The following is a 26,104-nucleotide window of genomic DNA, read 5'->3' as shown; positions in this document are numbered from 1 at the left end:
TGGATCTCCTCACCCCAGGACTTTCTGTCTCCAAGCTTGTGCAGCTTCCACTTTCTAGTTCAACTACCCTTCTAGAGACTATACCCTTGAATTTGGTGTGAAGCTCTTGAAACAGATTTGTTAGTTAGGAAATGGAAGCCACATGATACTAGCTTGTTGTTAGCTGTGATTTAGTAACTAGTATCAAATAACGTCAATATCAGGAAATTAATAGCAAATCCAAGGGGATTTATGCCCCTTTTTAGAAAGGTAATAAAAAAGAAGTAATGCTTAAAATTGTATAAAACAGAAATAAAGCTGCAGCAGCAATTTCTGTTTTCCAGGCTTTGCAAAGCGTACTGTTGTTTGACAGCTAAGTTTGCTAAAGAGAATGCTCAGAGTTCTTGTTTCAGGGGAAAAAAAGTCTTAAGCTTGAGTTTTTGTTTCTTCTTCCTCAGTATTTGGAAGCACATCTAAAATTTTTGGCATTTTTTCTGCAAGAAGCCACCCTTTACTTGGGCTGGAATCGTGCCAGGGAGATCTGGGAGTGCCTTGTAACTGGCCAGGATGTTTGTGAGTTAGATCGAGAGGTAAGAAATACTTGAGAAGTTGGTATCTGTGGTTGCAGACTGGATCTTAATGGGTCAGGAGTAACACGTGTGTTTGTTGAGACATGCCAGACATAAGCAGTAAGCACTAATAATGCATTTTATATTCTTTATGAAAGCTAATGGAGCCACTGTTACATGTTCACCTATGACTAGAATGCTTTTTTAACATTCAGTTTGACTGAGGGAGGAACGCTGGCCAGGAGACTAGTTGCAGGTTTATGGATACTGATTTGAAAAGGGGTATGTGTAATTTTGCAATCCTAAGAGATATTCAGCATTGTTTGGGTGAAAGATGACTATGATTGTAGTGATAGGACAAGAGGTAATGGGTTCAAACTTTAACAGGGGAAGTTCAGGTTAGGTATAAGGAAGAAGTCTGTAACGGTGGTGAGGCACTGGAATGGGTTGCCCAAGGAAGCTGTGAATGCTCCATCCCTGGCAGTGTTTGAGGCCAGGTTGGACAGAGCCTTGGGTGACATGGTTTAGTGTGAGGTGTGCCTGCCCATGGCAGGGGGGTTGGAACTGGACGATCTTAAGGTCCTTTCTGCCCCAAACCATTCTGTGAAGTACCCTAACACTTCAATACAGCCTGTGTAACGTGAGGTTACTGAGAGATTAGATTTTGAACCTCTTGCTCTGGATAAAATTTCTGTAAGATAAGTTACTGTAATAGCTGGTACAGTTTGCCAATGCTGTACAGAGCTAAAGTACTTGCCATGACAATGGGGTAAAAATACATCCGCCTTTCTTTCACAGATGTGCTTTGAGTGGTTTACAAAAGGACAGCATGATCTAGAGAGTGATGTACAGCAACAGCTCTTCAAAGAGAAAATTCTTAAACTGGAGTCGTATGAAATTACTATGAATGGTAAGAAAATGGCTTCTGTCAACAGATTCGGTTTTGAAATACATATCACAAATTTGCTTTCTGATCCTTTACGTTAAATACATAACCAGTTCTGTAATTCAGAATAAAAAAGGGGCCTTTTTCTCTCATTTTGAGTTCTAATGGCTGCAGGGGAAAAGGTCATCTCCTGTATTTGATAGCTTTGTTTTTTTCAGAAAAGCATAGGAGCTGAGCCTGACCTGAATAAAAACCTTTCACCTTTTTTCACTTTCAGGTTTTAGTTTATTTAAGACTTTCTTTGAAAATGTGAACCTGTGTGACCATCGACTGAAGAGGCAAGGAACTCAGTTGGTGAGTGTTCTGGCAAGTTCGTTCTTGTATGCTACCTGGGGCATCTTGGGGATGGGAGGAAGTGAGACAAAGATTCTTTAGCAGCTGTTTGACATGGTCATGTTTGTATTAGTGTTCAGGTCATCATTCTAGTATTGACACTGTGAAATTCTGAAGCTTTAAATTCCACAATGATGACAGTTAAAATTCAGCAATTGATAGCTGGAAGCTGGTGTGTAGCTTCTAAAACTTTGCAGGAGGAATGGGTGGATATTAATACCTTTATATTAATAATCAGGAATTCTAATACACATTTTTTTACTTGTCCCTAGTAGGGAAATATTCCTTTCTCTCCTTTATTTAGTCTTTTTCATTATTATTTTTCTTCTTTACAAGAGATTTAGGCTTAGAATCATGGAATGGTTTGGGTTGGAAAGGACTTTATCTAGTTCCAACCCCCTGCCATGGGCAGGGACATCTCACCCTAGACCATGTTGCCCAAGGCTCTGTCCAGCCTGGCCTTGAACACTGCCAGGGATGGAATATATACCACTTTTCTGGGCAACCTTATATCCAACTATCTATCATATTCAAATTCTGACCTACAGTAATTTTTAACTCTACAATCTTTAAATGTTTCCATTAAATTAATGGTTGGATGTTAAGTAGTTTTCCATAGCATTTTAGATCTTTATCACAGAAACCTAACCTGAAATGCATAATTTTTTGCCAAGTATCATAGTAGGTTTTGTGATGGTTTATTATGTGGTTAGTTACCATGTTGACCTTTGTGAAACAAATTCCATTCCCAATTAAATTTCTGCATGCGTTTGAGGTCTTTTATTTTTTAGTTGGCTTGACAGAGTAGTCTTTGGAACTTGTTTATCCACCTGCAATCAAACGATTTTTTTTCTAGTGTAAGTATACAAATATGCAGCTATTGATTTCCCTTCACACTGTGCCAGAGCTTGGCAGCATGTTGGAAAAGAAGATTCTAAAGATTCAGTCAAAAGATGCTTTTCTGACAGATGGAAGACTTGTTTTGTTCCTGTGGTTCAACTCACCGTTGTGTGAGAAATCCACTTGTGTTTTATTGTTGTTCTTTGCATAGAGTGTGGAAAAACTGGAATTAATAGGAATGGATTTCATTTGGAAAATTGCAATGGAGTCACCTGATGAAGAAATTGCCAATGAAGCTATTCAATTGATAATAAATTACAGCTATATCAATCTAACTCCTAGATTGAAAAAGGTAGGCATGTATTTGTACAGAAAGTGCTTTGATGTTCATAGAGTCTTGATACTCTGCATGCTAAAGTGTGTGATTTGTTGGATTCTGTCTGTTTAATTCCCATGATCTTGGTTTTAACATCTAATTCATTTGTATGTTTTCTCTTTAGGATTCAGTATCACTGCACAAGAAATTCATTGCTGATTGCTACACACGATTAGAGGTAAAGGACACATTTTAATTGCTCTTGTACCTGCATCCTTTTTCAATTTTGTGTTTTAGAGTAATTGACTATGATAACTACTTAAACAAAAACATTATTTCTGCAGATACTTCTTGTTCTCTTAGCTCTGCAGGACATGCTTATCGTCCATGTAAACCAGCATTTACACTCTGCTTTGTATTCTAGGCAGCCAGCTCTGCACTTGGAGGTCCAACGTTAACACATGCTGTTACAAGAGCTACAAAAATGCTTACAGCAACTGCTATGCCTACGGTAGCAACATCAGTTCAGTCTCCTTACAGGTAGGTGTGCCTTTAAAAGAATAAATACAGCAGTAGACATTTGCTTCCAGCTGCTTCCCACATGATTTTGAGCACTAATTAAAAGTCTCAGTATTGGTGGTTGTATATTCTGGTGGTTTCTCAGCTGAATATTCCATTTATAGTGCAGTTTAAGTTCCAAAGAGACTTTGAAAAAACAGTTTTTAACAGAAATAATAAAAAAAAAGCCAACACTTCCCCCTTCAATCTGCCAAAACCCAAACCACAAAACCCCTCATAAACTATTACCAACCAGCCTATTAGTCATATAGTATTTCTGGGGCAGAAGGGTTTGGTTTTATTTGGGTTGTTTTAAGTGGGAAATAAAAGGATGGGTTTTCCTCCTCTAGCTCTAATGAATACCTAAATGTGTGTAGCTTAAGTAGATGAGCACAGGGTGGGACCTTAAGAAATACAAAGCTTCTTCTGAAGCTGGCTACATTTCAAGCCAGGATAACACCAGCTTCTTGGCCTGTTTTCTTAGTTTCAACTGAATTAACTCCAATTTTCAGGAGTTATATTTGGAAAGAGCTAGTTCATGGTAGTTATCTGTGGTGCTGAAAATGAATTTCTGAGACAGGTTATGCTTGTTTTCAATGTTTGTCTCTAGGTCAACTAAACTTGTAATAATTGAGAGGCTGCTGCTGCTGGCAGAGCGTTATGTGATAACAATAGAGGTAAGATACAGCATTTTTTACTAGGCAAGGCTAAAAACATAATTTCTAGCATTAAAAACAATAAAAGTTACTTAAGCCTATGCATCTCTGGTAACTTTGCTACATACCATCACAGAAATGTCTTTGTTTTCAAGGGTGATATTTATTGTCAACCTTTTCTTCCTGTAGGACCTTTACTCTGTTCCCCGAACTATTCTACCTCATGGTGCTTCTTTCCATGGACATCTTTTAACACTTAATGTTACGTATGAGTCTACCAAAGATACCTTCACCATAGAGGTATGTGTGCACAGGTTACATGTGTGTTACGTGTGCAGTGTGAATCGTGTAGCTACTCTTGGGGTTTTGAGTGCCTGGATTAAGCAGAGTAAGCTGGTTTGAGGGACTTGATCATCTTGAAAACTCTTTGAAAATGTTAAAAGTCTGTATAATGCTACTGTAACAGAAGTGTCTGTAGACTGTATGTATTTTAATCATCACGTTGGGTTGGGAAAAAGAGTTTGTTTGCTTGCTGTCAGTGATGGGCACTTCTACTGCTGTCCTACCCTGTCAGCCTCTGTTGTGGACAGTACCTTTACCACCCTATGCAGAGGAGCAGGAAGACTTTAGTGGAAGATTTTTTTTTCTCTTGGAATTTAGTGCTTGAGCAGACTTCCTGAGCTAGTGCTGTTTCATTTTCCAGGCACATAGCAATGAAACTGTAGGGAGCGTCAGGTGGAAGATAGCAAAGATGTTGAATTCGCCTGTGGATAATATACAGATATTTGCCAATGACAGCCTGGTATGTTAACTACAAACAATTCTCATTCTTTATGAAATTGAGTTTCTTTTCCAGAACTAAATGATAAATGTTTTCTTGCAGCTAACTGTAAACAAAGATCAGAAACTACTCCACCAACTGGGCTTCTCTGATGAGCAAGTCCTTACAGTAAAAACGTCAGGAAGCGGGACTCCATCAGGGAGCTCTGCAGATTCCTCAGCCAGTTCCAGCAATACCAGCAGTGTGTTTAGTTCATCCTATGCAATGGAACAGGTACAGTGTAATAGCCTGAAACCTTCCCTCGCATTTTTCCCGAAGGGAGGGTAGCTGGGGAAGACACAGCTAGGGTGGAAGACTTAGAGACTTAGCTGTTCGTATCAGCTTCAGTACCCAGTCCTCAGTAGTCTGGTTTTGCCTTCAAACTGCAATTGAAACAAAGCATTGAAATACACATTTGCCTTGTGCATGCAGATTGGATTTTGTAATGTATTTTCTCACCTTTTGTAGCCTGTTTGGTGTTGTTAATTTCTGCAGGGTCTTTTAAACAGTCAAGACCCGTATGATTGAACTTTGAGATTGTATATTTGTCTAGGGGAGAGATTTCCACTATTGATAAAGCTGCACTATGAAATTAAACTAAGAAGGATCAACTAGCATGTTTGGACCATTCCTGGTCTGCTTTGTATGTCAACCCTAATAGCTGACTTAGGAATTGGTTGTTAGAAGGGAAATGGGGTAATGTAAAAATGAAATGTTTCTCAGTCTAGAAAGCAGCTGGGATTTCTAAAGGCCAGGTTGGCGTCTGGGTTAATTGCTTGAGTGAAGAGCTCTCTTAAAATTACTTGCAAGAGAGTGGAGAGAAAAAAACCTTTGTATTTCTTCTTAATTCTCAGGAGAAATCCCTCCCTGGAGTAGTCATGGCTCTCGTGTGTAATGTGTTTGACATGCTTTACCAGCTTGCCAATCTAGAAGAGCCAAGGTAAGCAAACTAAATGCTTATTAAATATTGAAGCAATGCTCACGCTGCAAAGTTGTAATAGCTACTTACTTTGCAGTGTGTAGGCATCCACCAGGCCACAGTGTGGCTGAGCCCTGTTTTGCACAAGTAACTTCTGATAACTTTTCAGGATAACATTACGAGTGAGGAAACTCCTGCTCTTGATTCCCACTGACCCAGCTATTCAGGAGGCTCTTGATCAGCTTGATTCCCTGGGAAGGAAGGTATGGATTAAACAATAATTGATCGTGGTGATTTAAAAAGGAATTTGCCACCAGGTCTCTTAAATTCCCTGTCAGATTATAATCTGTGAAGGGTTTGAAACTCTGCTGTAAAATAATGCTCATGTTAAGGATTATTGATTTATTTCCAAGCAGTTGGAGGCAACAGTGTTATTACAGAGATCATAGGAAATGTATTGCCAGTTACAACAAAACGCAGTATCTCAAAATACCTCTTCTGTGGCTCTTTCCTCCTAGAAAACACTCCTATCAGAATCAAGTTCTCAGTCTTCAAAATCACCATCCTTGTCTTCAAAACACCAACATCAGCCCAGTGCTAGTTCAATACTAGAAAGTCTTTTCAGATCTTTTGCTCCAGGCATGTCCACCTTCAGAGTGCTCTATAATTTAGAGGTAAGAAAACAAATCTATTTCTTTCTCCTTGTGTTTCTGAGCACTAAAATTGAAGCAGTTCTAAGTTTCTTGTGCAGGAGTCTGCCAACCAAGGTCATTGTGCAGAATGTGCAAATGTCATGTCATAGTCTGCTTCTATGTATGTGACAAGTTCTGCACCAAAGAAAGAGGTAAGGAATTTCCCTTTAGAGACTTTACTGTGAAGCCAGGCCCCTCTTCTTGTGGAAGGAGTGTTCTAAAGTAAGTGGAGAGGAGCAAAGAAGCATCAAAGTCTTTACAGTTTAGGTAAAATCCCTGCTTGAATCTCCAGAAACTCTGGATATGGGATTTTTAGTATATATTAAAAAAAAAGCTGTGTGTTTTAAAAATTAATGGGAGCTGCTTAATTTAATTGATTTTGCTTGATTTAATTTGAAAGAAAAAGAACGCTAACTTGCTTTCCATACAAGTCTATCATAATCTGTAGAGACTCAGGAGGAGTATTTTTGAGAAGCATTTAACTCTGAAGAATTTTCAGTATCCAGATGTGCAGGGCTTTTACCCAGAAACTTCTGGCCTGTTCTAGCTGTGCCTGTAAAGTGAGTGGAATACATGCTATTTTTTAACATTAAGTATTCTCCTGAGTAAGTTCTTCAGCCAAAACACTGGATTGGACCCTGTTAAAAGGCTCTTTCCAGCGGTTCAGTGCATGGTTTTTAAAGTGTATGAGAGTTCAGCTGGTGGTGTTATAGCAGTGTAGTGTGCACACTCTAGGAAGCTGGACAGTTTGTAGCTCTACTCAAAGGTCCCACTGTTTATAAGGACCCATAACAAACAGGGTTTGAACAACTTGAAGTTGGAGGGCCAGTTGCCAGCAGCTTCAAAAACAATGGACAAAGTTATTCTCTTTCATTCCTGGTGTGTGCCAAGGTTGTTGTAGGGATTCTCTTGTAGTTGCTTTCCTTTGGTTCTCTGCAAGCTAATGTTAGGTCTTCATCTTCCTACTCTGTCATCACACTGCAGCATTAGGATTCCCCTTTTGCTGTGCAGCTGGAAAAAAAGATACTTGATGATGCCTTTGAAATATATTGGCAAGTCCTGCAACTGAAAGCAAATGGTTTAGCATGTCACAGCAAGGGTATCTTGTTGAACTGGCAGGTTATATTATAGTGTGACGAGGCGGTTATCTGCTGCTGCTATGCCAGAGCAAATAATAAAAGCAAGTAATAAATTGCTTTTCTGGCAAAGGATGAGAAGTAGAAAATTGGATTAGGTGTGCAGATCATAGGAGTGGACTTATTCATCCATCAAGTCCGTTTAAGCCAATTGGAAGATGATTCCTGTGAGGAAAAGGAGGATGTGCTTTTCTTATCCCCTCTGCTGGTGATCTATTGGAAATATGGGAACCAGTTTGAACTGCTCTCTGAAAAAGTGTGCACAGGAAATTTGCAGAGCACATGAAAGAGATGAAAATTAAATGGTGCAGATGTTCAGGGTTGCAGCATACAGTGCTGTGATAAGATTTCGTGTGTGGAACTCTGTAAGCCATTCTTCTGACCTGTGAACCTGGAAAAGATGTGTTTTGTTTTCCTACATGCAGCACTGTTGGCTGTACATGCCAAAGAGTTCTCAAGAAAGTAACTAAGTTCTGGGGATCTTCTGGGGGTTTGGGAGGGACTGAGGAGTTGTTTGGGTAATGTTTTAAGGGGTTTTGATGTAAAATGAAGTGAAACTGATAATAATTGTACATGAAATGTGGCCCACAGAGACCACAGACTTCCTTATGGCCATGTTTCTGCATGTAATTGCATTGTGTGAAGTTTAGTGCTAACTTAAACGAGGAGGGATGATACAGTGGTGATAAGGTCCATAGAATACCTGAACCATGTTTTACCAAAGAAAAAACAAACAGTAAGAGCAGTTTTCAGAGCACTGAGTAAGCCATCTGTAGGGTGTTCTGTGGGGTACTGTCAAGTGAAAGCCTAGGAAGCATTTGGGCTCCTAAGGAGCTTCAGGCCTGACTGAGACTGAAGGTGTTTCATGGACTAGATTATGCACTTCATGCTTTCCCTTAATGAGTAAACTGCAAGGAGAAAAACAGTGCCATTTGATACAGAGTAAATATCTGTAATAGTCATAGTTCTCCTGAATATTTCAATGTGATTTCTCTTTACTGACTACAGCTTCACATAAGTGCATTGTTAATCGCTTCATTTGTAGTGGATTTTTTCCTGTTACGCTTTTAACCTTCAGCAGATTAAGAATACTGAAGGGGGGGAGTGTATGTATGCTTATTTATTCATTTATTCTAGGTACTGAGCTCCAAGCTGATGCCAACTGCAGATGATGAAATGGCAAGAAACTGTGCCAAGTCTTTCTGTGAAAACTTCCTCAGAGCAGGAGGGTTGAGGTTAGATGGCAAAATCTTGACTCAATTTCTGACACTTCATTTAGTTACCAGTTCCATGTGGTTTCTGCTTTCCACACTGTAGCACACGAGTATGCCTGTAGGCTTCTTCAGAGAAAAAGAAATTCACCCAAAGCTGATAGTTTTCATTATTCAGTGTCTGTAAAGCTACTGCATAGTACATGTTGTTAAACCCCAGAATAAAGTTAGGCTTCACAGGTAAGCTTGTGAAGTGTAGCTTTTAATAAAGTAGTTGATGTTTGGACAGTTAGCATTTAAGTGCTTCGGTTCAACTTTGCAAGTGTGTACATTGTACTATGACCTGCAGAGATCCTAGTGGACATTTTAAGCGGTCAAAGCATAGACACTGCAGTAGGAACCAGATTAAATTTTACAGTCTTCAAAATTCAGACCCTTCAGATAACAGTTGAGGCACACTGTGAGTGGTTTGGAATACCTACAGTACTGCTTGCGCTTATGTCAGATTTATCAGGTGTTTGTTGCTTTCCTTCCTGGCATCCCATAGATCCTGAAGCTTTTTCCAGCAGGAACAAAAAGCTTCTATCTGTAGATAGACGCTTGCAGCCCAGAAAGCCAACCGTATCCTGGGCTGCATCAAAAGGAGCATGACCAGCAGGTTGAAGGAGGTGATCCTGCCCCTCTACTCTGCTCTTGTGAGACCTCACCTGGAGCATTGTGTGCAGTTCTGGTGTCCTCAACATAAAAATGACACGGAACTGTTGGAACAAGTCCAGAGAAGGGCCACGAGGATGATCAGGGGACTGGAGCACCTCCTGTATGAAGACAGGCTGAGAAAGTTGGGGCTGTTCAGCCTGGAGAAGAGAAGGCTGCGTGGAGACCTCAGAGCAGCCTTCCAGTATCTGAAGGGGGGCTACAGGGATGCTGGGGAGGGACTCTTCATTAGTGACTGTAGTGACAGGACAAGGGGTAATGGGTTAAAATTTAAACGGGGGAAGTTTAGATTGGATATAAGGATGAAGCTCTTTACTGTGAGGTTGGTGAGGCACTGGAATGGATTGCCCAAGGAAGCTGTGAATGCTCCATCCCTGGCGGTGTTCAAGGCCAGGTTGGCCAGAGCCTTGGGTGACATGGTTTAGTGTGAGGTGTCCCTGCCCATGGCAAGGGGGGTTGGAACTGGATGATCTTAAGGTCCTTTCCAACCCTAACTATTCTATGATTCTATGTAAGAGGGGAAAATGGGGATGTTAGCCTCCAAAGATGCCTAATTGGAAGTTCTGACTGGCACCCAGCTGACTGAATAGGAGGAGGGGAGGGCAGAGAGAAATTAATTGCAGCTCTCTCCTAATGTAAAATACTTCTAAATGGAGTCTGTTTTATTGATTTGTTTTTAAGTTTGGTGGTGAATGTGATGCAGAGAGATTCCATCCCATCAGAAGTAGACTATGAAACAAGACAGGGAGTCTATTCCATCTGCCTGCAACTTGCAAGGTATGTAATTGCTTTTCATTAGCGAAAGTGCTGCTTTCTTGGCTTTTAAAGTGCAGCTTGTAATATTTAAGATTAATTGGTACTTTGAGTTCTGTTTCATTCACTTGCTGTGGACATTCCAAAACAAGCCTGACGTTTTTGCTCTGTGAATGTAGGTTCTTGCTTGTTGGCCAGACAATGCCTACCTTACTGGATGAGGATTTCATTAAAGATGGGGTAGAAGCATTGTCCTCACGCCCCTTCCGTAATGTCAGCCGACAAGCAAGTAGGCAGATGTCCATTTGTGGAACACCTGAGAAGTCATCCTACCGACAGCTCTCTGTGTCTGATAGATCCTCCATTAGGGTAGAAGAAATCATACCAGCAGCAAGAGTTGCCATACAAGTAAGGAAGTGTTTGATGATTTATGGTCATGTAGCAGTGTCATCTCCAGTGACAGCTCTATAACTCTTGGATTTTTCATCAAAACTCCACCTTTTACACAGGTTCTTTCCCAGGCTCCATTTAAAACCTTCTGAAAATCCTGACTATCAGTCTCTTACCCCAGTCCTGGATCCAGAATTTAACATAGGAATCAGGAATCATTTTGGCAGTACAAAGGGAAGCAATACCCCAGAAGTGGATCTACACATAAATCTTACTTGTGATTTATTTTTAGTCATGCTTAACTCTAAGGTCTTAGTAATTTTCTGTGAATAGGAAGAAAGTTCCTGTTTGAATTTGTGGTTTATAGTCCATGTTTCTTTGAATTCCAAATTTCGGGCAAGTTTTTTGTTTTGAATAACAAAGTTAATTTTTAATGAGCTTGATGGTACCCCGGGGGAGAAATGAAATTCTTACTTTCAATACCTTAGGAAAATGCTATTTTCTCCTTTATAGGCATGTATAGAAACTCATAGTTCATGTAAAGAACATGCTATGTTAGGTTCTTGGGCAGCGCTTCCCAGATGAATCTATGTGATTGTTCCCAGATGGATCTATGTGATTGAAATCAGCATGCCTAACTCCAGATAGGTGAAAAGGATACCTACCCTAGTGAATAACTTTAACAACTTCCTATTAAGGCAGCAATACTAATCTCTCCTTGCAAACAAAAAGACTCTTGTGTCCTTGAGCCTGCTTAGAAAAGAGGGAGGAAAACAAATCCAAATTTGACATGATTCAGAAGATACATTCCTCTTATCCTTGTGATTCATAAAGGCTATTGAATATTGATTGTAGAAATAACTGCTGTTTCTTGTTCCTTCAGACTATGGAGGTGAACGATTTCACTTCCACAGTGGCTTGCTTCATGAGGCTCTCTTGGGCTGCAGCTGCAGGACGACTGGATCTTGTGGGTAGTAGTCAGCCAATAAAAGAGAGCAACAGTTTATTTCCGGCTGGGATTCGAAATAGACTTAGCAGCTCAGGTAAGTTAACTGTGTCTCTAAACCAACCTAAAGAGAGCATTTGGCTTATGTTTAATTGAAGCTGAATTTGTTGGAGTTGGACTTGGTGATTCTCTTGGGTCCCTTCCGATTCAGGGTATTATATGGTTGAATAACACAAATCTGAACAAAATGCTGTACATTCATACTGCATTTGGAGGAGTTTTTGAAATTGCAGAGAACTGACCAGAAGCTGAGAACATCTGAAGAATGTAATGGAATACAGCACTTATTCATCTCTTAATGCAGGAAGTAATTGCAGTTCAGGAAGTGAAGGAGAGCCGACTGCACTGCATGCTGGTATCTGTGTGCGACAGCAGTCCGTATCCACCAAAGATGCACTGATTGCTGGAGAAGCCTTGTCCCTCTTAGTAACCTGCCTTCAGCTACGCAGTCAGCAGCTAGGTATGAAATAGAATTGGATTACTCGCTATTTGGAATATAAGTCAAGGGGGGAGGCTTTTGAAGACAGACAAGTACAAAAAAATCATGAGAAACTTCTGGCTTTGTAAGCTGAGACAGGTTAAAAACACAAAACCTCATTAAAAAACACAGGAATTTCTTTACAGGACTGAAGGATAAGTGGCATAGAGCAAAGCATGTTTTGGGAAAGCTGACTTAACTGCCAGTATGTAAATATTTGCACTGGCTTTGAAGTATGTAATTGCTGCTGTTTGCATAGCTAATGCTTAGTACTTGAACCTTTGTGGACAGGAATTGTAGATACTGGTGGTGGTGAAAGGTGAAGGAAAGTGCTGTTCTAACATGGTGCCAGAGGGAAGAGATGGGGAAATACCCAAATAGCCATTACTGCTTTTCAGTGTCAATGGGGGTGATGTCCTCTGGGTGCCATAGTGTATTAATGTAAGACTGTATCTGGCTTATTTTTAATTATTTAAATATTTTAAGTTATTTAATTTTTTTCTGTTCCAGGATCTTTTTACAATTTGCCTTGTGTTGCTGATTTCATCATTGACATACTGCTGGGATCACCAAGTGCTGAGGTGAGGGTCTGAAAGCTTCTTGTTACGCTTCTGAAATGTTTAAACTTTGATCATTTAGTGTGGCCTGAAGATGAAATTGTTCATAACAGGCACTGGCAAAGGTTTCTGTATTTGAATGAATAAGCTTTGTATAACTGTTAGTATTTTCAGTATCTAGTGATGTGTTGATAGAAAATGCTGAAGTACTACATTCCTTAGGCTTGTTTAATCTATGGGGTACCCAGGACTGTGCTGTCTTAAAAATACTCTCAATTTAGTAAGGCAAATTCTGTAAAACTTTAGGAAAAGTTCCAAGTAACTTTTCATCCCAGTAGATTTGGGTATGTTTTAATGGACTTCTCTAAACTTCTGAAAAGTTCTTCCAAATGCTGGAACCCTCTTAAAATTCATTCTTTCTGATGTAAGATTATTCTGAATGTTTTAAAATCTAGAGATTTCAAGTCATGCTTACTTTATTTCATTGGATCTCATCTATTTTACATGAAGTCTTTGCATCTTTTTGTCCTTATCGGAATTTATCATCTGTGTTTAATAAAGCATCAGAGCTTTTAGCTCAGGGATGAAAGGAGGTTCCTAAATCCCTATAGAGAAGCCCTGGCTGCAAAGCTCATAGTCTGGTTTACACAAGCTTTTCAATGTCTCTACCAAAACATAAGTGTATTTTTTGCAACCTTTGAGCAGCTGCTGATGTTTGACACTGTTTCAGATTCGTCGTGTTGCCTGTGACCAATTGTACACCCTTAGTCAGACAGATACATCAGCTCACCCAGATGTACAAAAGCCAAACCAGTTTCTCCTGAGTGTTGTTCTTGGTGCCCAGCTGCCTCTTTGGTCACCAACCAGCATCATGAGAGGAATCAACCAGAGGTAAGCCAAATGCTTGTTTATTGAGGAAGCAAATCAGTCAACTTTTTAAGTAAGGAATGCTCTGGGAACTCTGAGGCACAAGGGATTAAGGTTTTGCAAGTCTGCTGAAAGTAGACATCCCTTCACACCCCACATAGTTTTGGAAGAATGTAAATTGAAGGGAAGTAAAGATGAATTCTCAAGGTACAACTCTTCCTTGATGAATTCTTACAGTTCAGCTTATTTGGCTTACCAAATTAAACTGGCCTGCTCTTTCTCAGGTGTGGTCATGGCAGTCAGAACCTGGCTGGAGTAGAATCATAGCGTCATAGAATAGTTAGGATTGGAAAGGACCTTAAGATCATCTAGTTCCAATCCCTCTGCCATGGGCAGGGACACCTCGCACTAAACCATGTCACCAAAGACTCTGTCCAGCCTGGTCTTGAACACTGCCAGGGATGGAGCATTCACAACCTCCCTGGGCAACCCATTCCAGTGCCTCACCACCCTAACAGGAAAGAATTTCCTCCTTATATCCAATCTAAACTTCCCCTGTTTAATTTTGAACCATTACCCCTTGTCCTATCACTACAGTCCCTAATGAAGAGTCCCTCCCTAGCACCCTTACATCCTTCCTGAGACATAGTGGCAATGGGATGTATGACAGTAACACTGAATTTATTTGATAATATTCATAGGTCCAGATCAGAAACCAGTCCTAAAGGATCTGGTATTTTCAGTGGTGTCTGGACTCATGACTTCACCTGTTTTCTTCTTCTTTATGTTACCCATTGCACCTTTAAAGCCTGTAGGTGTCAGTCCTGTTAACTTGTCCCTGACCAGCCAAAGGTTGCGGAATTTAGCAGTAATTTTAAACAGCAGTTTCTGAAGGAATCTGAATGGAGGAGTAACTGAGAAGTTAAAACCTGTTTTATCATCATAAGATAATTAACTAAAATTGTTAAGAGGTAAAGGAAGAAATCAGGATTAAATGTTATTCTTCACATTCAGAAGTAGCTGTTGGGAAGGAACTGTTTTAAAGCTGCAGCATAAAGCATATGCAGAAGCATGCCTAGATAGCTGTGATAGTCTGGATTAGATGGACAGAGCACACAGGCCTTAAAGGCAACTGCTTAGAAAGAAGTTTCTACTTTTAAATTAAGCCTTTCTTCTGTTTGTACCTGTTTCAGACTTCTGTCCCAGTGTACAGAATATTTTGACCTGAGATGTCAGTTACTGGATGACCTCACATGTAAGTATATACAGGCACACGTGTCATTCTAATGGCAGCTTCCAAACTTGTCTTCTTTCTGTAGACAAGATATAGAATTGCCTTTGCAGAGGGATAACGACACCCCGAACTCAATGTGACCTGCCAGTGTGCTGGGTGCCCTGTGTTAATGCCTGTCATGGACTGTTCTTGCATTGAGATACAACAAGGCAGCTCAGTCCTTTTGGAAAGTGAACTGAGTTCCTTTGTGGAAGTTACACTTTGTACACAGTGTGGGGCAAACGAGACCATTACCAAACTGCTTGAAATTCTTTGTATTCTGCATTTAAAGAGCTGTTGATTTTTTCTTTTCTCTTCCTCTTGCAGCATCAGAAATGGAACAGCTAAAGATAAGCCCAGCTGCCATGTTAGAAGATGAGATCACCTGGCTAGACAACTTCGAACCCAACCGCACAGCTGAGTGTGAGACCAGTGAAGCTGATAACATCCTGTTAGCAGGACACTTGAGGCTCATCAAGACTCTTCTTTCACTCTGTGGGGCAGAAAAGGAAATGGTTGGTAAGTATTCCTTTTTAATCTAAAGTGACTAGTGTGAATTCTGCATCAGCACTAACTGATGACTATAGTAGACAGTGTTGTGTGAAGACGTAACACGTCAGTAGAAATGATGCAGAGCTTTAAGGAGTAGTTTTGGCAGTACCTTTTTTGTACCTTTGACATCTGATGAAATATTTGGATCTTTCTGTTGTTGATACGGTGCTATTAAGTGATTTTGCTGTTACAGAACACCTTTTGACATTTGCAGTGATAATACAAGTATTTAACAGTATGTGTGGGTTACTGTGTTACAGGTTCATCTTTGATTAAGCCATTGTTGGATGATTTCCTCTTCCGAGCATCCAGGATCATTCTCAATAGCCATTCTCCAGCAGGCAGTGCTGCTATCAGCCAGCAAGACTTCCATCCAAAGTAAAAACTGTTTGGTTTTTCTTTATGTTGGATTTTGTTCTCACGAATGCAAATATTGCCCTGGGGCTACAGATGCTAGGATTTAATACCAGTGTTGGAGTGTTTCTCTAGTTCCCTACATTTCCTACATAAGTGTACAAATAGCATTTTAATAAGTTTTGTGTGACCCAAAATCTTTGCTTTTCTGTACTACCAGAGTCTGTGTACTGTTAAGACATCAGTGATGAACTGCAAGCACAACTGAGCACTAGCTTCAAAGAGTACTCCTTTAGCTCATCCTCACTTGGGAAGTTGCCTAAATTGGAGCATGAGCAGGAAATTAACTGTCCAAGCCCCTTGTAAATGAGAATCTCAGAAGTTCCACTGTTTTCTTTTTCCCTTCAAAAGAAATGTGTTCTGCAAAAAGCTAATGCCAAGCAAGTCTCCTTGCACCTGACATAGCTGATAATAGTCCAGAATAAATCAAATGGGGGTGGGAAGAAGAGTGGGCTTTCTCTTTCCTGTCACACTTGCCTTCTGTTATTGCCATACAGTATCTGAAGGGGTGGGTAAATTAGCTCATGTGCAGTTTTGTGCAGCTGCAGCTGGGTTGCTTGCATTACACTGACTAGTTGGTGTTCAAGTTGGATCAGGCATATTCACACTGCCTTTCCACGTACCCTGAAGAAGATTCCAGTGGAGCATTTAGCAACCCCTGAACTGAATGGGACTTGCTACACCTTAGTGTTTTGCTCCAGCTTTGCTCCATTGCAGTTAATCTCAAGCATGCTCTTTTGTTTGCTTAGAGTAAATAAAGCCTTTTCTTTGGCTCTAAGAAGAAAGGGCTAGAATGTTTGATGCACAAAAAAGAGCTAAGTAGACCTGTTTTGTGCCGCTTGAAGTGCAGGTTAGGTCTGAGGTCATCTCTTTTAGCAAGTTGTCTGGTCTAGCTCTTTCAAAGCTTGTATCCCTGTAAATATGTCATTATGTCTGTATCAGTGTTACAGTGATAGAGAGTATCTGTCTGTCTCCTTCAATGTACAACCAGTTCTGTGTCTTTAGGGCATCTACTCTTCCTTGCTACTGAATGTAAACAAGTGTCTCCATGTCAGTAAGGGAGGCTTATTTAAAGGAATGTTCCTAGTGCTGCTCTTGTGATTTGATTCTTCCCCATTCCCCTTCCCCAAGAAAGAAAAAATAGCACTCTGCAGTCTCTCAGGAGTGTTCTATCATTTGAAGTGTTCCTTTTGAACATTAATTGTCACTTGTTCTGAGTAATGTGGCTTTCTGGAATTAGAAATAATTGAGTCATCTACAAAATAGATCTCAAATGTGGTTTTCTTTTTAGGTGCAGCACAGCAGATAGTCGATTAGCTGCTTATGAAGTGTTAGTAATGCTGGCTGATAGCTCACCTTCCAATCTCCAGCTTATTACAAAAGAGCTGCTTTCTATGCATCACCAGTGTGACCCTGCACTTACCAAGGAGTTTGATGTAAGCAAGAAGCCTTTTTTCATGTGTGTTAGCATGGGTTGGAGTACTGTGTATGATCCACTTAACTAGTGCATTCATGACGTTTCCATGGTCTTCAGTTTAAGATGACAAAACACAGATTAGATTAAATGCAGACCCATGTGATCTTCCTCTGAAGCAGTGAGTCTGGTTTAAGCTATTTTTAAGAGTTTTGTGCAAATGTTAAATAATTAAAACACCAAATATAGTGTGCAGTCTTTCAGAATTTATATTCCTGGTTTTCCATTAAACTGCTCTTAACAGCTTATGTGATGGTGATTATAAAAGCTATAGTATGTTGTTGGAGTCTCTTGCTTTTTATAACTTACTGCAACAAAAACTGTTTGTCATTCTAGTATCTTCCACCAGTGGATAGTCGTTCCATTTCAGGATTTGTGGGCCTGAAGAATGGTGGTGCTACTTGTTACATGAATGCCGTTTTCCAGCAGCTATATATGCAGCCAGGTCTTCCAGAGGTAATTGGTTCAACAGCCATTAAAGTCCTTGTTTTGGAGTGAATGTCACCTGAACTGCAAGTTCAATTTAGCACCATTTATAAATGATTTGTTTAAATAAACCCAAAACTGTGTATGTATGTGTGCATAAATATATACACATGATAAAGACATCAATTACAAGTTGTTGTTCTGTGTCATAACTTAAAGTAACAATTTTGCCAAGAACCAGCTTCATAAGGTTATTTATTTCCTCCCAGGCTTTCCTTTCCATAGATGATGATACAGACAATCCAGATGACAATGTGTTCTATCAAGTTCAATCTCTTTTTGGTCATTTGATGGAAAGCAAGCTACAGTATTATGTACCTGAGAACTTCTGGAAGGTATGATGTCTTCTTCTTTAGGTTATGTAGCATTCCACATGAGTTATTTATTCATCCTTTTCTCACTGTAGGATATCTAGGTATGAGGTCAGTTCTACTTCAAAAAGTCAAAACATTTAATAATAACTTTCTTCAAAAAAATCACTTTTTTCAGTGATATGTATATGGAGGAACCACCTTTTCATATATATACTTATACTTCATATAGATTTTCAAGATGTGGAATAAGGAACTATACGTTAGAGAGCAACAGGATGCTTATGAGTTCTTCACCAGTCTTATAGATCAAATGGATGAGTACCTCAAGGTAAAATCCTCAGGGATTTCTTTCCTTGTTTATATGCATCTCCTTAGTACTTTTCCTCTCTTTCTCCGTTGTCCTTCAGAAAAGAAGGCAGAGAGCCATTTAACTAGTATCCATAGTATTCAGAAGTTTAAAATTCCTATTGCTTTCTTGGTCTTTCCCTGCAATACATCCAACTGACATCTAACTTTACATCTCCGACAGAAAATAGGAAGAGACCAAATATTTAAGAATACTTTTCAAGGGATCTTTTCTGATCAGAAGATCTGCAAGGACTGTCCTCACAGGTAACATTAAATTCAGTGCATTAGTTACAAAGTAATGTGTTCCTATAACTATTAAAATAAGTAGGCCAAAATAGCATCTTGTTGGTAGCTATGGGGCAAATGCAGTATTCTTTCCTAAGCATAAGTCTTGTTAATTTGAGTTCTGCTCTGTCAATGCCTTGACTGTTTTTCTGCTTGAATTTAGGTATGAGCGCGAGGAAGCCTTCATGGCTCTCAACCTAGGTGTGACTTCATGTCAAAGTCTGGAAATATCATTGGATCAGTTTGTTAGAGGAGAGGTTCTGGAAGGAAGCAATGCATACTACTGTGAAAAGTGCAAAGAAAAGGTATTAGTTCTTTGTGTATGTGAAAGAAGATTCAGCTGTAGCATGGTATTTTCTTCAGCATAGAACCCATGCTTAGGCCCTGCTTACTCTTTCATGTTGAAGACATAATGAGAACGTTAACTGCATGCAGACAGCTTTCTTTCTTCCCTGTAACTCATGTTGTGGACTGAACACTGAGGGGGATTGCATGGTGGTAAAATGTTCTGTAACATACCAGCCCACTGCACAAACTGTAATACCTGGACTCATATTTTGCCTTTATTATTTGCCTTATTATTACAGTCATCCTATGGTCACCCTACCTCTGTTGGCTGTGTTGAACATTCATTCCAGATGGCTGGAATGGTGCATCTGTAAAAGAGCACTTCAGAATGTTTGAGCTGTATATATAGATAGAGGTGATATCTTCTTTTCTTTTTAAGAGAACTACAGTGAAGCGCACGTGCATTAAGGTCTTACCTAGCCTGTTGGTGATTCACCTGATGAGATTTGGCTTTGACTGGGAGAGTGGACGTTCTATTAAATATGATGAGCAAATAAGGGTAAGAAAACATTTCTTATGGCACACCCCTGCTGCTTTGTGGAGTGGACTCTCACTCTTCCTGTTCATTCTTTTCTTTTGCCCACATTTTGATACAGGGATTTTGAGTACACTTAAAACATGATCATGCTGCAGAAAACAAGTAGTTTTCCTTAGAGATTTCCTTCTCTGCAGCATTCTTGGGGTCCTTTCATAAATCAAGATCAAAAACCTCCATAAACCATAAATACATTTAGTTTCTGTGTCATAACAATGAAAAGTTGAAGTACCCTGTTTTTCTTTGAAGTTCCCAGTTTGGGAAATAGTAATACAATTCTCTTGAGGTTCCACTAAGCATGTACCTGATGTGATCTCTGAGTTAATCTGAAATAATCTCTTTCAACAGTTTCCCTGGATGCTGAACATGGAACCTTACACTGTGTCAGGGATGGCTCGCCAGGACTCGTCCTCGGAAGTGGGAGACAATGGTAGAAACACAGATCAAGGAGGCGGAGGCTCCCCAAGGAAGAAAGTTGCCCCTACAGAAAACTATGAGCTTGTTGGTGTGATTGTTCACAGTGGCCAGGCACATGCAGGGCACTACTACTCCTTTATAAAGGACAGGAGGTAATGAACAAGAAGATTTGCTTGGGGGTGTTGAAAGTGGTCTAAAGACTACTTGTTTTGGGAAGGTATAGTGAGCCATTCAGAGCTGTATGGGAATCACTCTTCCCTTTCTTAATACTGAGTACCATGAGTGTTGCTAGCACAATGATATGGGACACCATATTCTAAAAGTCTCAGCAATTCTCATGTACCTTGTATTGCAGTTTGAGGGCTTCCTGTGACACATAGTTGCAGGTGATGTGCTTCTATTTTTAATCACACTTATTTGTTTAATGCAACTTTGATATTGATTGAACTAAGCTTTCTATTAACTGTTAAAGCAGATGTGGGTTCAGGTTTGTCAGTTCTGGGGTATCCAAGGTGGTTTGGTTTTTTACTAGACAATCAAGTGACTTTGTTTCTGTGTTTCTGTTCTGTTTGGATCACAGGGGCTGTGGAAAAGGAAAGTGGTATAAATTTAATGACACCGTTGTTGAAGAATTTGATTTAACTGATGAAACCCTGGAGTATGAATGTTTTGGTGGAGAGTATAGACCTAAAGTCTATGATCAATGTAAGCAGTACTACAAACTGATTTACAGTAGCTTTATGTTTCATACAGGTTCTCAATAGAGGTAGAGCTCAGTTCATTGTATCTACTTTGAGTTGCTTTGTCTAATAGTCTTTATGAAGTAGTTTTTGTTCCCCAAGTCTTCTCTTTACTGAAGGCCATAACAGCTTGTATACAGCTTAATATTGATTGAACCATGTTCACTGTTGTTCAGCACTTTGTAGACTTGGTGGCAGAGGAGATTCAGAAGTAAAATGGTACTTTGTGTCTAAAAAAACCCAAAAAGGCTTTCTTTTAGATTAGTGAAAATGATGGTGCATAGAACATAGTGTGGCATCATATAGCTAAACTTCTCAGTGCTTTAAGGAATTAATTCCAAATACTTCTCCACCAGTATTAATTTGTTTCATAATTCTGACAATTATCTTCAAAAAATACATCTGCTTTTTGCAAAAAATACTTTTTAATTCAGGTTTCTGTTATTTGTTAACATAGACTGGTGTTTTGATCTGACAAACAGCCTTGTAGTGCCACAATATACACTACTTGCACACCCAGTTTCACTTCCCCATAGGAATGAAAAAGGTACTAAGCCTTCAAAGGCCTTCACTGAATGCCTTTTCTCCCACCAGCTAACCCATACCCCGATGTGCGTCGGCGCTACTGGAATGCCTATATGCTCTTTTACCAGAGAGTGTCTGACCAGAACTCTCCAGTCTTACCAAAGAAAAGCCGAGTGAGTGTTGTGCGTCAGGAAGCTGAGGACCTCTCATTGTAAGTTCTTCTTGTGTCTGTGAAGGTTTCTCTTATATCTAGCCTAAGAAATTGAGAGTTCCTGTTCAACAAAGGAGTATACTGACCCTTCTGTTGTTTTGGTTTTTAAGCTGCTTAATGAATAGCCTTTTTTTGCCTTTGTAATTTCCTTTTCCATGCTGCTGTCGCTACTGCAGTGAAGACATTCAAGCTGACAGCCTCAAGAAGTGTTTAGACTCATCTATATTTGCCTTAAGGTTACACTGGCTGTACTGGCACTTTAAACTTGAACTGTAGGTTTGCTATAGGATTTTATTATTCACTCTGAGCTTGTCTATATTTCAGATCTGCTCCATCTTCACCAGAAATCTCACCCCAGTCATCACCTCGACCCCATAGGCCCAACAGTGACCGCCTCTCCATCTTGACCAAGCTGGTTCGAAAAGGAGAGAAAAAAGGGCTTTTTGTAGAGAAAATGCCTGTGCGGATATATCAGGTAGATATATCAGTTGCAAGTGGCAACTGAATCCTGCTGCTAGGAAATTTAAGCACAATAGTAAGAGGAGCACAGGAACTTAGAAGGTGGCCTTGAAGTAATTCCATTGCAAGCAAAGCTAGGAAAGAATTCAGGTTTTCACATAGTTATTAATAAGCTGCTCAGTGGTACGTTATTGTTAAGTTTTGCAGTCCCTTCTTATAAAACTGAGCCATCATTCTTTGCTTTGAAGAAACTACAGGCAAATTATTCAAACATGAGATATAGCAGCAGTCAGCATGCAAGCAGGGAGAGATAAGAGCAGAGAAGATGCTTCATTTGAAGTACACTTGAGCAGTAATGGAGTTGATGGCAAATTACAGTCATCCTCAGGTTCTTGAGTTAACAAGAATGTAGAAAGTGGAGGAGAAGGAAGAGAAACAAAAACCAGCTTCAGTTCTGTTCATGTCTGTTAGTTTGTATAATACTGAATATGATCTCAAAGGGGAAAGCACAGATATTGAAGGCAACTTTGCAAGTCAGGACTGAAAATAGAGGTTTGATGGCATTGGCAAAGCAGCGAGAGAACAGTAGAGCCTGAGTATTCTCTGTCATAAGAGGAGCATCTCGGTCAGCAGGCCTGCAGCTCTGGTCCATACAGGAGAGGGGACAGTCTTGCATATACTTGGCTTTCAGAACCACACACAATCCTGCTGATCCACACATACACAAGAGAGCCTACATCTCATACACAGTCACAATAAACTGCTGGCTATGTATAGCACTCCAGTAGGGCTGTATCAGGCATTAATGAGAGGTATTCTTGTATCTAGCATTGTGTTATTACAGTAAACAGAACTTGGCTCAGATTTATTGAGAGTCCTTCAGCAAAGTCTCTTTTGAAAAATGACAAATATTAATATCATTTGAATATATTATTGTGGATGCAGCTTGTAATTACACCATGGCTCCTTGCTCTGCACATGTAAATTTGCTAAGTAAGCCTTTCAGGTTTGAAGGATGTTCTCGGCTCTTTCATTAAAAGCCAGCAAAAAATGGAACTTATCAGCAACTTCTTGCTTTTTCTTTTCCCTTAATGGCCAAATGCTTATTAAGGCGCTCATCTGTTCTCTTATGTTTTGTAGTATCCTTGGATGTACAAATCTTGTAAGTCTCCTATATGTAATTTCCCCTCCACCGAAGCAGTGATTCAGAACATGAACAGGATAGGTCTGACACTGGTTTTTAAACACCACACGTATTTACATAAAATATGGAATTTTAGTTAGAGAAATGTACTTTGGCAGCATTTTAGGCTTTTTTGTCTTCTTTTACAGATGGTGAGAGATGAAAACTTGAAATTTATGAAAAATAGAGATGTATACAGTAGTGACTACTTCAGTTTTGTGCTGTCATTAGCTTCACTGAATGCTGTAAGTACCTAGATTTTCATCTTAAGAGTATTCAGAATGTGTTGGGTAAAAGGGCCACAGCAGCTATCTGGGTCACAACCAGAAAAACTGGAAGAGAAAGATTGACGTGGTTTTGCTTTTCCAGCTGAACAATTCATTATCTCCAGTAATTCTTCATGCTGCTAGCAGCATCTGTCTCAAAGCAGACTCCAGCCTCCTGTTCTAATAGTGGGAGAAGCATTGTGCCATAGGAAAACTTACCAAATAACATGCACCTTTTTTGATGATGCAGACTGAGCTCTAGAGACAGAAATTCCTCACTGTATGGAAAATCCAAAAGTTGGTGTTAGTCACCTCAAAGTTGATAGACTTGCATAGGAAATACCATTTGCTAATTAAGTTCTTCTAGGTGGAGTAATAAATAAACCTGCATTTATTAACTTTATTAAATCCACAGATCTAGTGGGTCTTACAGCAAGCTTATTTCTGTTTTAGCATATTTGTTAACTAGCACAGTCAGCACTGGAGACTGTTTTTAGCACAGAAAAATGCTTTGGTTTGTTTCTCCAAATGAAGTCAATTACTTCAGTAGAGCACGTTGATGTGTGTGAGAGACAGTGTTTGTGCTGCAGGCATACTTCTGCTAAAGTAAACTTGACATTTCTTTCAGACTAAGGTAAAGCATCCTTATTATCCGTGCATGGCAAAGGTGAGCTTACAGCTGGCAGTCCAGTTCCTCTTCCAAACCTATCTCCGAACCAAGAAGAAACTCAGGTAAGCTCTTGTTCTTGTACTGTAATAACAGACTATGAGGTTTTTATGCTTCTTGTACCTGCAGCATCTTGAAATACTGAGGGTAGCATAAGCATTTACAGAAGTCACAATACATTTGCTCAGGTAAGTTATGAACGCTCCATCCCTGGCAGTGTTCAAGGTCAGGTTGGACAGAGCCTTGAGCAGCCTGGTCTAGTGGGAGGTGTCCCTGCCCATGGGAGGGGGTTGGAACTGGGTGATTTTAAGGTCCTCTCCAACCCAAACCATTCTAGGATTCTATGCTTCTGTGATTTCTGCATTGCATTGGAATCCCATCACGAAGAAGTCCGAGAGAGGAAAGAGGGTCATGTATAACCTGACAGTTTGCTCACTCTCCCAGCTGTCTGTTCTTTTGGTGGTAGTGGATTGGGCATGGAAAGGCTTTAATGGATTTAAAGGCAGCAAGCTGTTCCCAAATACTTCCCTAAATGTTTTTGTCTTAAGCCATCAAATGCACGTTCAAGTAACGTAAAAATCCTTCCAATCTGGCAATCAAGAAACATGGCTTCAGTTTTGGAGGGCTTTTTTCCTTTCATTTCTGACAGTTATCCCTCTTTTGTTCAAGGGCTGATACAGAAGAATGGATTGCCACCATAGATGCACTGCTCTCCAAAAGCATTGATGCTTGTCAGTGGTTAGTTGAATATTTCGTTGGGCCAGAGGGCCGGGAGCTTGTAAAGTAAGTACTGTTAGTTCTGTCTTCTGTGGTTTGTCTCATGTATGGATAAAGCTTCCTTATAACATGATCTGGCCTATACTGACATATTCCCACAGAGTTGTCTGTGTGCATTCTTTAAATGTCACTCTAAATAATTACTTAGGGGTTTATTTCTACTGTTTTCTCTGGTTGTGCAGCTTTCCAAGTAACTGAAAACCTAATAAAATAGTGCAGCATTATGTGGAGGAGGATGCAGATGTTTTATTCAGTGGAGTGTGTTTATGTCTAGTATAGTTTATGTCTAGTCACTCCTGGAAGTGATAGGAAAGAACATGGTGAAAGTGTTCGGGGTAAGTTAAATACTTACCTGACAAAGCTCAGATAAACTGGAAGTAGTTTTGTCTCACCAAGCCCAAGATCAGCTAATAGGTGTCTTGAAAACACTGAAGACAAATTGTTGAAGATCTGATATACTTAGAGGTGTGCCAATGTAAAGAAAATTCTATCATAGAAGTTGCACTGAAAGACAGGGTCCTGTGATAGCCTTTTTGTTACTTGGATAAATAAATACGAAGGAATATTATAGACCTCACTAGTGACAAGCAGGAGGGCAGGAAAATTACTTGAGGCTTATCCACAGAAGTACAATACAAGACATATATGGGCTGTAATCCTTTTTAAAATGACAAACAAGGCATTTAATCGTAGTAACCGTGTGTACACGTTGATTCCAGTTCTCTTTGCAGCTTCGCCTTTTATCTTCCAGAACTTTCCTCCTGGAATGCAGTGTGAGGGAGGTGCGAGTTGCTGTAGCCACTATCCTTGAAAAAACCCTCGACAGTGCCTTGCTTTATCAGGAGAAGGTCAGTGTCACCTCATCACCAGTGATGCTGCTGGTTGTCTCTACCTCATGGCTCTTGCTGTGTTTGCAGACAGTGCTGCGTGATTCGTAAATGCCATGGTGAAAGGCTCTTGTCTTGACCATGCTTTCTTGATCTTCATTTCTTGAATAGGTTAATGCTTGTCTATTCCTGTCCTAGGTGGTAACATGCTGCTGTCATTCTCAGAATTTAAGTTCAAAGTATTACTTAAGCAATTCTGCCTG

General features: G+C 39.9%; 1 protein-coding gene across 2 annotated transcripts in view; it reads left to right on the top strand.

Annotated features, from left to right (window-relative positions):
• The window catches only part of USP24 (ubiquitin specific peptidase 24), a 66,884-nt gene that overhangs the window by 29,844 nt on the left and 10,936 nt on the right, over window positions 1-26,104 (top strand). For both annotated transcript variants that reach the window (XM_062623099.1, XM_062623100.1), the window contains 38 exons: window positions 438-569; window positions 1,347-1,458; window positions 1,712-1,788; window positions 2,879-3,019; window positions 3,168-3,221; window positions 3,408-3,523; window positions 4,152-4,218; window positions 4,387-4,497; window positions 4,901-4,999; window positions 5,081-5,251; window positions 5,872-5,957; window positions 6,106-6,199; window positions 6,455-6,610; window positions 8,902-8,999; window positions 10,371-10,466; window positions 10,622-10,850; window positions 11,716-11,875; window positions 12,143-12,298; window positions 12,827-12,897; window positions 13,604-13,764; window positions 14,934-14,995; window positions 15,341-15,532; window positions 15,826-15,943; window positions 17,271-17,415; window positions 17,790-17,909; window positions 18,149-18,274; window positions 18,483-18,581; window positions 18,783-18,865; window positions 19,050-19,191; window positions 19,614-19,733; window positions 20,118-20,338; window positions 20,767-20,891; window positions 21,521-21,662; window positions 21,987-22,137; window positions 23,454-23,549; window positions 24,199-24,302; window positions 24,907-25,020; window positions 25,766-25,862. In XM_062623099.1, coding sequence (XP_062479083.1) covers window positions 438-569; window positions 1,347-1,458; window positions 1,712-1,788; window positions 2,879-3,019; window positions 3,168-3,221; window positions 3,408-3,523; window positions 4,152-4,218; window positions 4,387-4,497; window positions 4,901-4,999; window positions 5,081-5,251; window positions 5,872-5,957; window positions 6,106-6,199; window positions 6,455-6,610; window positions 8,902-8,999; window positions 10,371-10,466; window positions 10,622-10,850; window positions 11,716-11,875; window positions 12,143-12,298; window positions 12,827-12,897; window positions 13,604-13,764; window positions 14,934-14,995; window positions 15,341-15,532; window positions 15,826-15,943; window positions 17,271-17,415; window positions 17,790-17,909; window positions 18,149-18,274; window positions 18,483-18,581; window positions 18,783-18,865; window positions 19,050-19,191; window positions 19,614-19,733; window positions 20,118-20,338; window positions 20,767-20,891; window positions 21,521-21,662; window positions 21,987-22,137; window positions 23,454-23,549; window positions 24,199-24,302; window positions 24,907-25,020; window positions 25,766-25,862 — 4,644 coding nt within the window. The remainder of the gene's footprint in view (window positions 1-437; window positions 570-1,346; window positions 1,459-1,711; window positions 1,789-2,878; window positions 3,020-3,167; window positions 3,222-3,407; window positions 3,524-4,151; window positions 4,219-4,386; window positions 4,498-4,900; window positions 5,000-5,080; window positions 5,252-5,871; window positions 5,958-6,105; window positions 6,200-6,454; window positions 6,611-8,901; window positions 9,000-10,370; window positions 10,467-10,621; window positions 10,851-11,715; window positions 11,876-12,142; window positions 12,299-12,826; window positions 12,898-13,603; window positions 13,765-14,933; window positions 14,996-15,340; window positions 15,533-15,825; window positions 15,944-17,270; window positions 17,416-17,789; window positions 17,910-18,148; window positions 18,275-18,482; window positions 18,582-18,782; window positions 18,866-19,049; window positions 19,192-19,613; window positions 19,734-20,117; window positions 20,339-20,766; window positions 20,892-21,520; window positions 21,663-21,986; window positions 22,138-23,453; window positions 23,550-24,198; window positions 24,303-24,906; window positions 25,021-25,765; window positions 25,863-26,104) is intronic.

Source organism: Pezoporus occidentalis, unplaced genomic scaffold (assembly GCF_034315485.1).
Source record: "Pezoporus occidentalis ecotype Australia unplaced genomic scaffold, CSIRO_AGI_Poc_V1 ctg25, whole genome shotgun sequence".
Lineage (NCBI taxonomy): Eukaryota > Metazoa > Chordata > Aves > Psittaciformes > Psittacidae > Pezoporus > Pezoporus occidentalis.
Note: the sequence above shows the minus strand (reverse complement) of the source record. Positions and strands in the feature narration are given on the sequence as shown.